General features: G+C 36.4%; 1 protein-coding gene across 1 annotated transcript; it reads left to right on the forward strand.

Annotated features, from left to right (window-relative positions):
- The first annotated feature begins 1,297 nt into the window (after window positions 1-1,297).
- On the forward strand, window positions 1,298-12,535 carry LOC136817577 (coagulation factor IX-like). Its single transcript, XM_067073902.1, has 7 exons — window positions 1,298-1,413; window positions 4,702-4,821; window positions 8,547-8,635; window positions 9,351-9,459; window positions 10,114-10,367; window positions 10,979-11,105; window positions 12,258-12,535. Exons 1-7 carry the CDS (start codon window positions 1,308-1,310, stop codon window positions 12,434-12,436), a joined length of 984 nt encoding a protein of 327 aa, XP_066930003.1. The 5' UTR covers window positions 1,298-1,307; the 3' UTR covers window positions 12,437-12,535.
- The last annotated feature ends 105 nt before the right edge of the window (window positions 12,536-12,640 follow it).

Below are 12,640 nucleotides of genomic sequence, written 5' to 3' on the forward strand. Positions count from 1 at the left end.
TTGTGTAAAAAGGCGTAACTAGGTAGTGTTTTTTTATTTTGATCCAAATTGTGCACATTCCTGATAAGCAAAAACGCGTGACCAAGTAGTGTTTGGTGTTTTTGGTCCAAAACGCTGACATTCTTGATAAGTAAAAAGGCGTGACCAAGTAGTGTTTTGTGTCTTTGGTGCAAATTATGATTATTCTTATTGATTAAAAAAGCNGAAAGAGTTGCGGATGTCCTCAAAACAAATGCTAACTGGAATTCGGAAAAGAATAGTGACCGTAATACGGGAAAGGTTGATAAAACCGGAAAGGATACAATTAAAAATCCTTACGCTGTCGATGCTTGATTCATCATTGATCGACCCTAGAAAATTTTAGAAAAAAAAAAGGTTTTTAGAGTCAAATCCTACCATTGTAAATAGAATTTACTCAACATTTTTAATGTTCAATTTAATTACTGATGTAATTTTGTCTTAAAACTTTTTGCAACTTTGTATAAATACAACTGAATCAATATTAAAAGATTAATGAAAAATTCTTTAAAAGTCTAGTAAATTTAATCAATTCAAAATTTATTTGTTAAAGCTGCATAAATTTCCTTTTCCAGTAATGTAATCGCAAATTAAAAAATGTGATTTCCCTATTAACCCTTTAAGTGCCAATGTCGTATATATCAGACATGGGCTATGTAATGCCCAGTTTGAGTTAGAAATCGTCATTTGTGGTCTAGCTTGTAGGAATTGGATTAAACTTCTTGTCAAGCACAAAAAAATCAAAAGTGAGTCTTTTCAGCGAGATTTTAAGCCAAAAAGTAAAAAAAAGAATTTGACAAAAATCCACTTTTTTAAGATTTTGACCGTTTTTTGACCATTTTTGGTCAACGAGTGATCCAAGAACCTCCAATTTTGGCCCTGATTAACTTGATTCTGTCCTCCACCAAATTAATTTCAAGTTTTACCACTGGGCACCTTTCTACCATTCAGGCAGGTCCGCACAGTGGATTTACCATTTACCGCCGCCCAACCCGTCCTTCCTAAATCCGAAGCCAAAGACGCCTAAAAGAAAGAGGAGACTCTAAGCTATCAAACGACCTATAAGCAAGCTTCCAACTCCTTCTAGATCCGGAGATATAAGCCTTTAAAGTTTGAACTAGCGATTTTCTTTAAAAAACTTGACCGTGGCACTTAAAGGGTTGAAATACTTTGTGAAGGAAATTATAGAAGACCAAATAAGGCTTTTTAATTAACTCATCTACTCCTCAATTCCCATTTCGACTTTCGGTAAAAAAAAGTTTTAATATTTGATTAAAACATAAGAGGTTATGCCGATCTTAAAATTTGCTAAGATTCAAACTTCTGAACCATTCAAGATGAGAGGCTGGATCCGAGTTGCTGTATTATTTTCAATAGCATTTGCTTTCAGCAAAGGTGAGCTTATTCTTCATTTATTCTCGAAACATTATTTTCATTCGCTCATCTTGGTCTCGCAAATTTTGGCAAAAAATGGACAAATCTTTATGTAAAGTATCCTCAAAACTCATTACCTTAACTGAACTTAAAATACCTTAAGTGGATAAATTTTGGCGCGGATTTCATTTGGCGAATGCTCAATTTTACGTGCTATTTTACTAAGAAATACATATTCTCCATAGAATTTCTATCTTAGAAAAATTTAGTTAAATTTGGCGGGGATTTAATTCGGCGAATGGCTAATTTTTTTAAATTTTGGCGAGGATTTATTTTGCCAAAATTCGCAAAAATTCGCCAAATTTAATCCCCACCAAAATTTATCCACATAAGGTAATTGAAAAAAAGTTCTCTTTGCAATCAATATATATTTAATTCCCAGAATGATTGAATAGGTTTTTGAGATGGAAACATTACCCGGGGGGGGGGGGGGGCACTGGGTTTGCGGACTGACGGTATGTGCGGGCCAAAAATTGGCTTTTAAAATTGCACCCTTACAGTGCAGCAAAAATCAGTGAAAATCATACCCTTAGAGTACATTTTCCCCCAAACTTTCGATCACTTTCGTGCAAAAATTGGTCAAAATATCTAGATTTTTCAAGAATTTTCTAAAAGTTCTACCCTTACAGTGCATCTCTAGTTTTTCCGACCCTTACAGTGTATTTTAAAGCTATTGGAAAAGGTACCCTTAGGACCTGCACATACCCGTCGGTCCTTTTGCCCAGCTGCCCCCCCGGGAAACATTAAGTATACAAGTCATAAAATTTGGCATAAATTGTGAGAATTTTAAATTATATAAAAAATTGTCCACTTTTTGGGACTTTATGTTCCATTTTCGAGTGGCACAAGCCCGTCAATTGGCCCCTATATTTGCAACTAATAGTGATGTGACTTTGATATGTCCAATCTCCTTGACAGTATTAATCCACTACTTAAACTAGCAAGTAGCTGTCGCTATGAATGCCCCGCCAACGCATTCATAATCGAGAATGAACGTTTGAAGGCCGCATTCCACCAGATCGTTTTATTGGAACACCATTCAAAAAGCGCACATTCAAAAAGCGCACAGCTAAAGATTTCTAACGTTGAACGCTTGTCTCGTTCCTTTGAAACCATTATGCGCAGCACAATATCAAAAATCTTTTTACACAAGAAAAACAAACACCAGACAAAATCAAATGTTTTTCTTCTCTGTTGGCTGATAAACAAAAGAAACGAGGTGTACAGCTTGGCGCACATGGTAAAATATCTTGATATCCCTTGTTCACTTTGTAGGAACTAATTACCGAAAGGTATATGGCTGTCTATCAAGAGTTATCAACTTGATTCTTATGGGGGGGGTACTTAGGCAAATGGTAGATACAGTATGTGCCGCCCTTAAGGGTACCTTTTTTGGACTTCCAAAGTCCTGCTAAGGGTCGAAAAAATCAAAAAATCTAATTTCAGTCCCACTAAGGGTCGGAAAAATAGGAAAATTTCAACTTTTTACCCCCTGAAAGATCGAAATTTGGTCAAAATTGGTCAAATTTGTCCCGCTAAGGGTCGTAAAATTCCCCTTTGTTTTCTCCTTTTTAGTCCCGGTAAGGGTCCAGAGTTCGAAAGTCGGGCGGCACCCCCCCCCGTCAGCTTGCAACCCTAGAACACCCTCCCCCGGGTCCTTTGTTTACTTTGTAAAAACTAATTACCGAAAGGTATGTGGTACTCTGTATCAGAGTGTATCTCACGTTTATCGCTTCGTAGACGTACTCTCTGTGTGCATTGTCTGTTTGATAAAAATTTTCCCGTATACGGAGACCTCTGCAATGAAGTATAATTTTAAAATAAAATGGCAGCCGAAGCTATGAAAATTGTAAACAAAGGGATGGGGTCCATGATTGGGGGTAACTTTCTAAGCATGTTTTACAAAAGTTATGCCAACAAAACAAACTATAGCCACTCTACATAGATCAAACGCCATAAAAGTAGTACTGAATTTGAACTTAAAAGCAAAGAACTGAAGTTGAAACCACCTAAAAAAACATGATTCAGAAGATTCCAATCCAACAACTTTACTCTCACGTTTGTGAACTCAAAGATCCAAAATGTAAACAAAAAACATTCGATTTGTGCAAAAAGAGTTATTTTGCAATAGAATGTCTTCATTTAGAGCTCTCTTTAATTAATTATCAAGAAGCTGGCTGGTTTTTTGTTATGAATTTTTTTCGACAAACTTTATATTCTTTCTGACAATTCTGACGGCCATTTTCTCTTATCGCCTCCAATTTCTCGCCAAACTCCAACAGCACACCATCGCAGCGGTTGGTTTGAAAAATCTCAAACCAGAAAAGACAATGACAACAGACCCTCTACGGAAATGAATTTTGAAATTAGCCGTAGATATCGGGTCTGTGTACAGACAAGGTATGTGGCTTTCTATCAAGAGTTATTGACTCGATTCTTATAAAGTAGATACTTATAAGAAAAATAAATATATGCTCATCTTTGTGCACTGTCTCTGTTTTACTTTGAAGAACTAAAAATCAATACAAGTCACATCAAAATAGATAAAACAATAGGTGCGCGCGAACATTTTTTAACCGCGGGGGCTTGCTCAAAATCGGAAAAAACATCAACGACATGAATATTTTTCTGGTGAACAAGCCCGCTACGTGAAGCAACAAAAGCCCCTGCGGGGCAATAAGATAGTGAGTTTATATGTTTGTCTGTTTTTCTGCGACGGAGACGGTCAGCTTCTGATTTGTCTAGATCCTGATTGACTGAGGACGACGGTAAATCATTTCTTTTACCATCCTCAGTTATTATAAATCACTTCAGCCACCCCGTCCAAAATACAAATACATAAAATCGCTATATTTCCAGCGCAGTTGATCACTAAGGAGTGTACATCAAAAGTTTGTCGTAATCGATTCTTCTTTTAACCAAGGTAGTAGTATAATTTTGACTTTAAAAAGAAATTTTTTTGTCCACTTTATCCCAATAAAACCGTCCCAGTCCTTTTTCCGCACCTATAGACAATAGAAAAATGTGTCAAAAAGTATTGGATCGAGTTTAGGGGGGTAATTGAATAATTAGTTGGCACGCGCCTGACCACGCGACTACGGTCGAAAAGGTGTATTAAGTTAGTCGCAAAAAAACAAACTCGGTAAAAACATGCTCACCATTGCCGAAGACTTTTCGTATTCCTAAGGTAATAAAAACATTTTCCTATCAAAATGACAAACTTTTTCACTCTGACTATTCTTCTTTCAGCTTGTAATGATTATTCATCAGTCAAATGTTTCTTCAAGAAGCTTGGAGGAGGATGTAAGCCAACGGATGAAGATTATCCTTTCATGAAAGAAAATTGCTTAAAAGCTTGTGATATCTGTAGTAAGTAGAACAACAAACCTTTTCAAAAATTACGTTAGGAGCAACTTTTACCTCGTTTTCAAAATATTGCTATGGTGATTGATTCCCAGAGGAGTTCATAAAAAATATACTCTATTTATAGAAGTAACACTTGAAGACTCGCGGGATCACTTGGTAGCTGTTTTAAAATGAGGCAGGTGTTGCACTCAAAATAATTTATGAAGAGGCCGAATCAAAATTTATAAACTACAGGCAACTAAAGTCTGTACAGATATAATTGGCAGTGGAAACAAGAATGCCTGTAACTTTTTATAGTTAAATGTAAGAAAGTTCAAATGTTTGATGGTTTGTGCTCCCAGCTTTAAGCTGGGAGCAAACCATCAAACATGGTTCTTCAAACATTTGAACTCTCTTGTTGAATGGTTTGCGCGGCACTTTCCAACATTGTTTCAAACATTTATTTTGTTGCATTACAACGGCTTCTTTCTTTTGTTTACTTTTCAAATCACGCGTTCGAAGTCATATTCAATGTTCGATTAGCAATGCAAGGTCTTCCTTCTAGGGAAAGCCCGAGTTGAATGTTTGAAGAAATTATGAACTTGCTCAAACATCTTTTCAAACATTTTTGGAGATTTTTTTGTTGAAAAGATACGATTTTTGACTCCGCAAACCGTCAAACATCGATTTCAAACATGAAACGTCACGATGTTTGAAGAACAATGTTTGACGGTTTGCTCCCAGCTTTAGAAATATCTTTCACAACCAGTTAGACAGGCAGCTGAGGTCACAAAAAAATTGGACGGGGTGCGAACAATCCCAAACCACTTTTAATTGAAAATATACAACCTAAATATCTAGAAACCATCAACCGGAGTTGTTGAAATTACTTACCGGATGTGTCCGGTAATATTTTAGTACCTGATGACGTCATGCGTGCCCATAGGCTAACTGAAAAAATTTTGAGAACCAACATAGACATATTATATACCGATCGAAGCGTTTTTTAACGTAGATTAAGAAAATGGTCAGTAACCATATCTGAAAATTTTGCTATAAAAAGTTAGAACGCTTTTCCTTTATGTCCGTAACGTCAATTTTACCTGTCCGAGACGAAAAAAAAATCAAAAATTCAAACTTATCAAAATTGAAATCTAAGACCGCCATTCGAAAGCTCTCAAAAATCGATATAGAAGACTTTTAAGTGGATATATATGATTTCTCAACCTAACTCGAGAAAATCGATCCTAAAGAAAGTGTAAATATGACGTCATCAAAACTTCGGAAGCTTGTAACTTTTTATTATCAAATTTTCAGACATAGTTAGTGACCTTTTTTTTAATCTACGTCGATTGGTATATAATATGTCTATGCTTTTTTTCATAAAAATTTTCATTTTGCTTGTGACGTCATCAAATACGAAAATATTTTCGGACGCGTCCGGTAATTATTTTCAAACTGTCCGGTTGATGATTTTGTGTTCAGAAAGGTCGTATCTATTGAAAACAACTGTTTAAAGTTTGTTCGCAAACTTTGTAGCTACTGCACTTTTTTATGTGACCTCAGCTGCCTGACTAAGTCATTTATGTCACTAAAGCTGGGAGCAAACGACTACGACTTTAAATACCTCGAGTAGCAACTCTTCATGTCCTCCTGAAAAACTGTTAAAACATTTCAAACTCCATTTCAATCCAAATAATGATAACATGAGACCCAATGAACTTGATAACTTACCAGATTTTGTTGAATCACTTCGTAAAATTTCATCGACGATCACTATTAACAATGAACCTCCCACTATTGATGAAATTACTGAACACTTACATAAACTTAGAAACAAGAAAGCAAACAATGACATTGATTCAGAATTATTAAAGAAATGTGAATGTCCAATCCTTCTCGATGCTATTCATCAAATGACTACAAACGTAAGGGAAAACTTCGACATTCCTACTGCCTGGGGAAATTCCCGATTGAAAACATTGTGGAAAGGTAAAGGGTCAAAGAAAGACCCCTCAAAGTATAGAGGCTTGAGCATAGGTTCAACTATATGTAAATTGATCGTGAACATTATTTTGAGTAGACTCCAGCCTTGGTACGAGGCACAATTGACAGATGAGCAAAACAACGGATTCAGACAGAACCGGGGAACAACAGATGGGATTTACAACATCAAACGTATACAACAGATCTCCAATCGAAAACTACAGCCACTCTACCTTGTGTTTGTCGACCTCTCGGCAGCTTTCGATCACATCCCGCGCAAATGGATGTTTGATTCAATTAAACTTCGTTTCAAAGATGATCAAAGCTCACTCCTGATTGACATCCTTGAGAAACTGTATGAAAACACTTCTTTAAATTTTGAGGAAGCAACGTTTGAAACAACAAGCGGTGTTCGTCAAGGAGGACCAGAAAGCCCTAACCTTTTCAACTTGTACATTGATTTCGTAATGAGGGTTTTTCTTGAAAATAGTCGACAGATTGAAGAAATTAAATTCTTCAACCATAAATATCGTTTGAACACGAGAGCCATTTCTCGAAAACAAAGGGCTGTAATGAGAGACAGGAACCAACGATCTTGGGGGACGTCAGAAATTCCATGGTCAGGATATGCCGATGATTTAGTGCTGTACCTTCTATCACTTGAAGGTCTTCAAAAAAGCATTCAACTCTTAGACGAAATCTTCACCTGTTTTGGTCTTGCAATAAATAACTCCAAAACAGAAACAATGATACTGAATGTTGACGAAATTCCAACATCGATTGCAACCCTGAGAGGTGTCGACCTCAAAAATGTCTCCATATTTCGATACCTTGGAGCTTACATTAATTGCTGCGAGCCTAGTACAGGAGACAGTGAAATAAATCAACGAATCCAACTCGCTTGTCAAAAATTTGCATAACTATCAAACCTCTTGCAAAATTTCCATATCAACTTGAGAACACGCATTTCATTTCTGAACTGTTTTGTGCGTAGCCGTCTTACCTACGCCTGTCAAAATTGGTGTCTAACTACGAATCAACTAAACAGACTAGACATCACATACAGAACATTCTTGAGAAGAATGATATGCAATGGGTTTAAACAAATTGACAGAGAAAACAATGACTATCGACTAGTCATCACGAATGAGAATTTGCATGCACTTTGTGGAACTCGTGACGTCACTGACTTTATCAAAAGTCAACAAGCGAGCTATGTGGCACATGTAATAAGAATGCCTAACGAACGGTCGTTGAAACAATTAATGTTTAACGATGACACAAATCGTAAACGTGGTCGACCTTCCAAGACACTGTTAGACCAAGTTGTTTCTGATAAAGATGTTTCAATTGATGTATTTTGTAATAGATCATTAAATGAGAGGGTGTGAGATTGCTCTAGGGTTCCCAACAACACAGACAACAATCGTCCAGTGTCTTTGGTAGCCCTACAGCCAATCCATCCTTATATAGGGATTAGATTGTAAAATTTTATTATTATTATTAAACCATCAAACATGGTTCTTCAAACATTTACACTTGCATCTGATGACTTTCAACCATTATACCATTATATAGGCTCTCTGAGTCCAGCTGACACAGGACAACGTTGTTTCAACGTTCATCTAACGTTAAATGGACGTTGTGAACATTAAAATGACGTTGAAAGAACGTCGTGTGCCAGCTGGGAAACAACCCATCTTTGGATTTTCAAAAATCACAACATTTAACTCAAAAAGATATTTATTTCATATTCACCATAGAGGAATACACAGGAAAATGTGGAGTCAGAGAAAAAAAGACACGAATTGTTGGAGGAACAACAGCTAAACCAGGGGAATGGCCTTGGCAGGTAAGTTTTACCCCCGGGGGGGGGGGTACTAGGGTTGCAAGCTGACGGGGGAGGGGGGTGCCGCCCGACTTTCGAACTTTGGACCCTTACCGGGACTAAAAAGGAGAAAACAAAGGAAAATTTTGGGAATTTTACGACCCTTAGCGGGACTAATTTGACCAATTTTGACCAAATTTCGATCTTTCAGGGGGTAAAAAGTTGAAATTTTCCTATTTTTCCGACCCTTACGGGGACTGAAATTTGATTTTCTGATTTTTCCGACCCTTAGCGGGACTTTGGAAGTCCAAAAAAGGTACCCTTAAGGGCGGCACATACCGTACCCTCCATTTGCCTAAGTACCCCCCCCCCCCCCCCCCCCCCGTTTTACCATACCTGCATCAGTAAAGTAAAAGATACCTCCAGATCGTACCTCCTGATCTGAATGAACTGAATTTAAAAAGGACTGAAATTTTCAAGCTCGAACATTTTCATTATTCTAATAGCGCAAGACAGATACCACGTCCATCAGTAAAATCAAAAAGTGGTGGAAGTGGCTTTGGTTACGAGATTGTGAAATTCCATAATGTTTTATATTTTTCCAGTATAGAAAACCAAGGGGTGGCCAATTCTATTTCTTCCTTTCAGTTTTGTTACAATGTGTGCACATAACTTTAACTTCTATAGCTATATAAATGTATACAAAAGAGTGTTAACTTGCTACTTGTCTCTCCCTCAGGTCAAAGTTGGAGGGTGCGGTGGCACTCTTGTTTCTGATCAATTTGTGGTGACAGCGGCTCATTGTTTCGATCGCAGCAAAGATCCTGACGACTATAAAGTTACTGCAGGTAACCCATCTGGCACATAACGTTGTTTCAACGTTCACCTAACGTTATATGGACGTTGTGAACACAACGTTGTATGCCAGCTGGGAAGGCTCTTCGTTTATTTTGTTCTTCCACAGCCGTCAAAGGATTGAGAGCTTCTCTGTAGCAAAGCATCGTGACTTACGTTAATATAAACTTACATAAATCTATCGTAAAATAGAAAACAAAATGACAGATTTTAGTCTACTAGATTTGAGTGACGTAACAAGCAATTTTGGGGACAATATTTTTGAAAAAAAGACTTTTGACAAAATTAATTAACTTAGATATTAACCTCGATGATAATAAAGCTCCAGTTCTGTGAATTTCAGAAGCTATTTCCAGTTTTACGATGCAGGTCACAAAAGGAAATTAATGTAGAAAAGTCACAAAAAAACAATCGGGTAAAACTATCTGATTGGCTGAGATAGAAAAATTACCTCATACTTCAGACATTTTGAAAAGCGTATGTTTATGTGAGCAATTTTCAGCTGTAATTGACATTTTTTTCTGCTAATAGGAAATTCGTGTCTCGGTCTTTCACTAATTTTCCAAGCGCAGCGTCCGAAATAATTGTTGTCATGCGTTAAGTTAGAAAAATTACGGTAGCCGATATTACATCAACTTTCTTTTTAGGTGAACATGACAAATACGAAAAGGAACAATGGGAACAAAAAATGGAAATCGAAAAGATTATCATTCACCCAGCATATGGAAAACTTGTCTCTAATGATGCAGACATGGCCTTGCTTAAACTGAAGAAGAAAGTCTCGTTTAACCAACGCGTTCGACACGCATGCGTAGCTGATGATTTTGTTGATATTGGTTTAGATTCGGAATGTTGGGTGTCTGGTTGGGGCGCTCTTAAATTCAACGGGCGTTCTGCAAGGGTAATTCCTGACGAAATTATTAACTTTTTATCACCGTACATAATTTTACCCTAATTTCTTTTGTCTTTACCATAAAAACCTTAGAAATCTTTTCAAGACGCGTGTTTAAAGAAAAGTGGTAATCAGAATATTTGCTTGAAACAAGAATTTCAAAGATTTTGTATTTGGGAACTACAGCTTTTTTTCAAAAATTGATCATTGAGGAAAACTTATGTAAGAAAAAACTATTGAAAATGTCCAAAGATGATGATAAACTGAGGATTGAATGAAGCAAGATCCAATCCAATTCTGGACTTTTACTTGTCTTGCTTATATGAAGACAAATAACATGTTTTTTCTAACATAAGCATAACGTTTATAAGCATACACAAACTCAGTTTTTTGTACGAAATACATGTTTTTTTCTTTTATAAGCATACGCAGGCTCAGTTTTTGGTACCCAAACAATGGATCTATTGTTTAAGAAGAATAGAATGCTAAAGCATAATGTGAGCCTGATATAGGGGCAAATACTTGCCTATAAAAAAAACATGTAGCACATTTTGGAACAGTGGGTTTAACATATCAAGACAAAAATAGGCGCAGTTGCAACTTCTCTTTATTTTTTTAAGTATTTGCAACAAGCAAAATTACCGTTGATCGATCCCAAAGAATGTGTTGCTACCATGGGTTACCGAAGTATCACTGATAACATGTTATGTGCAGGCTTCAAAGATGGCACTAAAGATTCTTGCCAAGGTTATTATTTATATATACACCCCAGCCTGCACACTACGTTCTTTTAACGTCTATCTAACGTTCACAACGTCCATATAATGTTAGATAAACGTTGAAATAACGTTGTGTACCAGCTGGGAACCCTACACCCTTGTCTCACAGCCCCGGTGGAACTTTTTCCTCAGTGGGGATAAGAATTCCTATTTAAATCTCAAAGGCAATAGAAATTTCATTGTTCCAAGGTGAGAGCTCTACTGAGAGCTATTTGGGTCCCTTAGAACTGAAAGGGGGGCACATAGTGCCCCCCGTGGATAACTTAGGATAGGAACATTATTTGGTCATGAAATTTGGTACTGCAATGCTTAAACCTATAACAAACAAATTTATCAAAAAATATTTTTGAAAATTGAATGCAATTTTTGATGACGTCATCAATTGTATCAACAATTGGCAAAAATCACCCAAAAGACTCAAAAAAAAAGATGTTTCTTAAAATTGCTATTGAAACGGATGGAGAAACACATTCTCCTTCATTTTGCTTTTATTTGGAAGCTTTTACAATGCAGTAAATGAAAATTAAATTCTAAATCAACAATTTTGTCGTGACGTTCTACTATAGCGCGCCAAAACCGAAGAAAATGTTTTCAACTTTCAAAACCACGTAAAATCAGAACATTTCAACTTTTTCAAGTTGGTGATACTTTTTTTGTCATATTTATATTTATTTGTTGCTGCTAATTCTCCTGTAAGATGAAATAGAAGCAATACAAATGAAATGGACAATTAAAGTTTACTTGGTAACATGTTATAGTATCTTGGAGTAAGCACATAAAAAAGAGCAAAATAGCCTGCGCTGCAATTGTGCGATGGTAGTGGTCACCGACAAACCTGTCATTGGGACTAAAATAATTGACCAATGAAATAATTTTTTGAACCAAAACATTCCCCATAAAATTCGATGAAAAGTCATAAAATTTCAGCTTTATAGATAGCCTCACTAGTTAAAAAATGCTAGCCAATTTTCTATCAGTAGGTAGGGTTAAGTGGTTAAGTGGTTGGTGATGGCTTCGGAGTACAATTTTCAAACATTGGATTTTGAATGGGGATGAAATCTTGAATTAAAGAAGATAGTTAGATATACCTAGCATTCTATCATCCCCATTATTTTTTCAGGTGATTCTGGCGGTCCTTTAGTTTGTCGGAAACAAGATGCAGTGACTGGTGAATCGCAATGGTATCTGTGGGGAGTTGTTTCATGGGGTTATGGTTGTGCAACTCAACGTTATTACGGGGTCTATACAAAAGCTCACAATTTCCGACACTGGATTGCAGATGTGATGAGAAGATATTAAAAAAAATCTTTTGGTTATTATAGATTAAATTTTGAAGATATTGTTATATTTTTCAGTAAATTCTTTTATCAAAAAATCATAAGTATTGTTTCACAAAGATTCTTTTTCTCTGACTTCTGTTCCATAATATATGGGTGGGCCTTCACTAGTTGTAGAGAAGATTTTTTTCGGGAAATGATTTACAGCATATCGCAAAAAAATATT

Source organism: Clytia hemisphaerica, unplaced genomic scaffold, assembly GCF_902728285.1.
Source record: "Clytia hemisphaerica strain Z4C2 unplaced genomic scaffold, Clytia hemisphaerica genome assembly, whole genome shotgun sequence".
NCBI lineage: Eukaryota > Metazoa > Cnidaria > Hydrozoa > Leptothecata > Clytiidae > Clytia > Clytia hemisphaerica.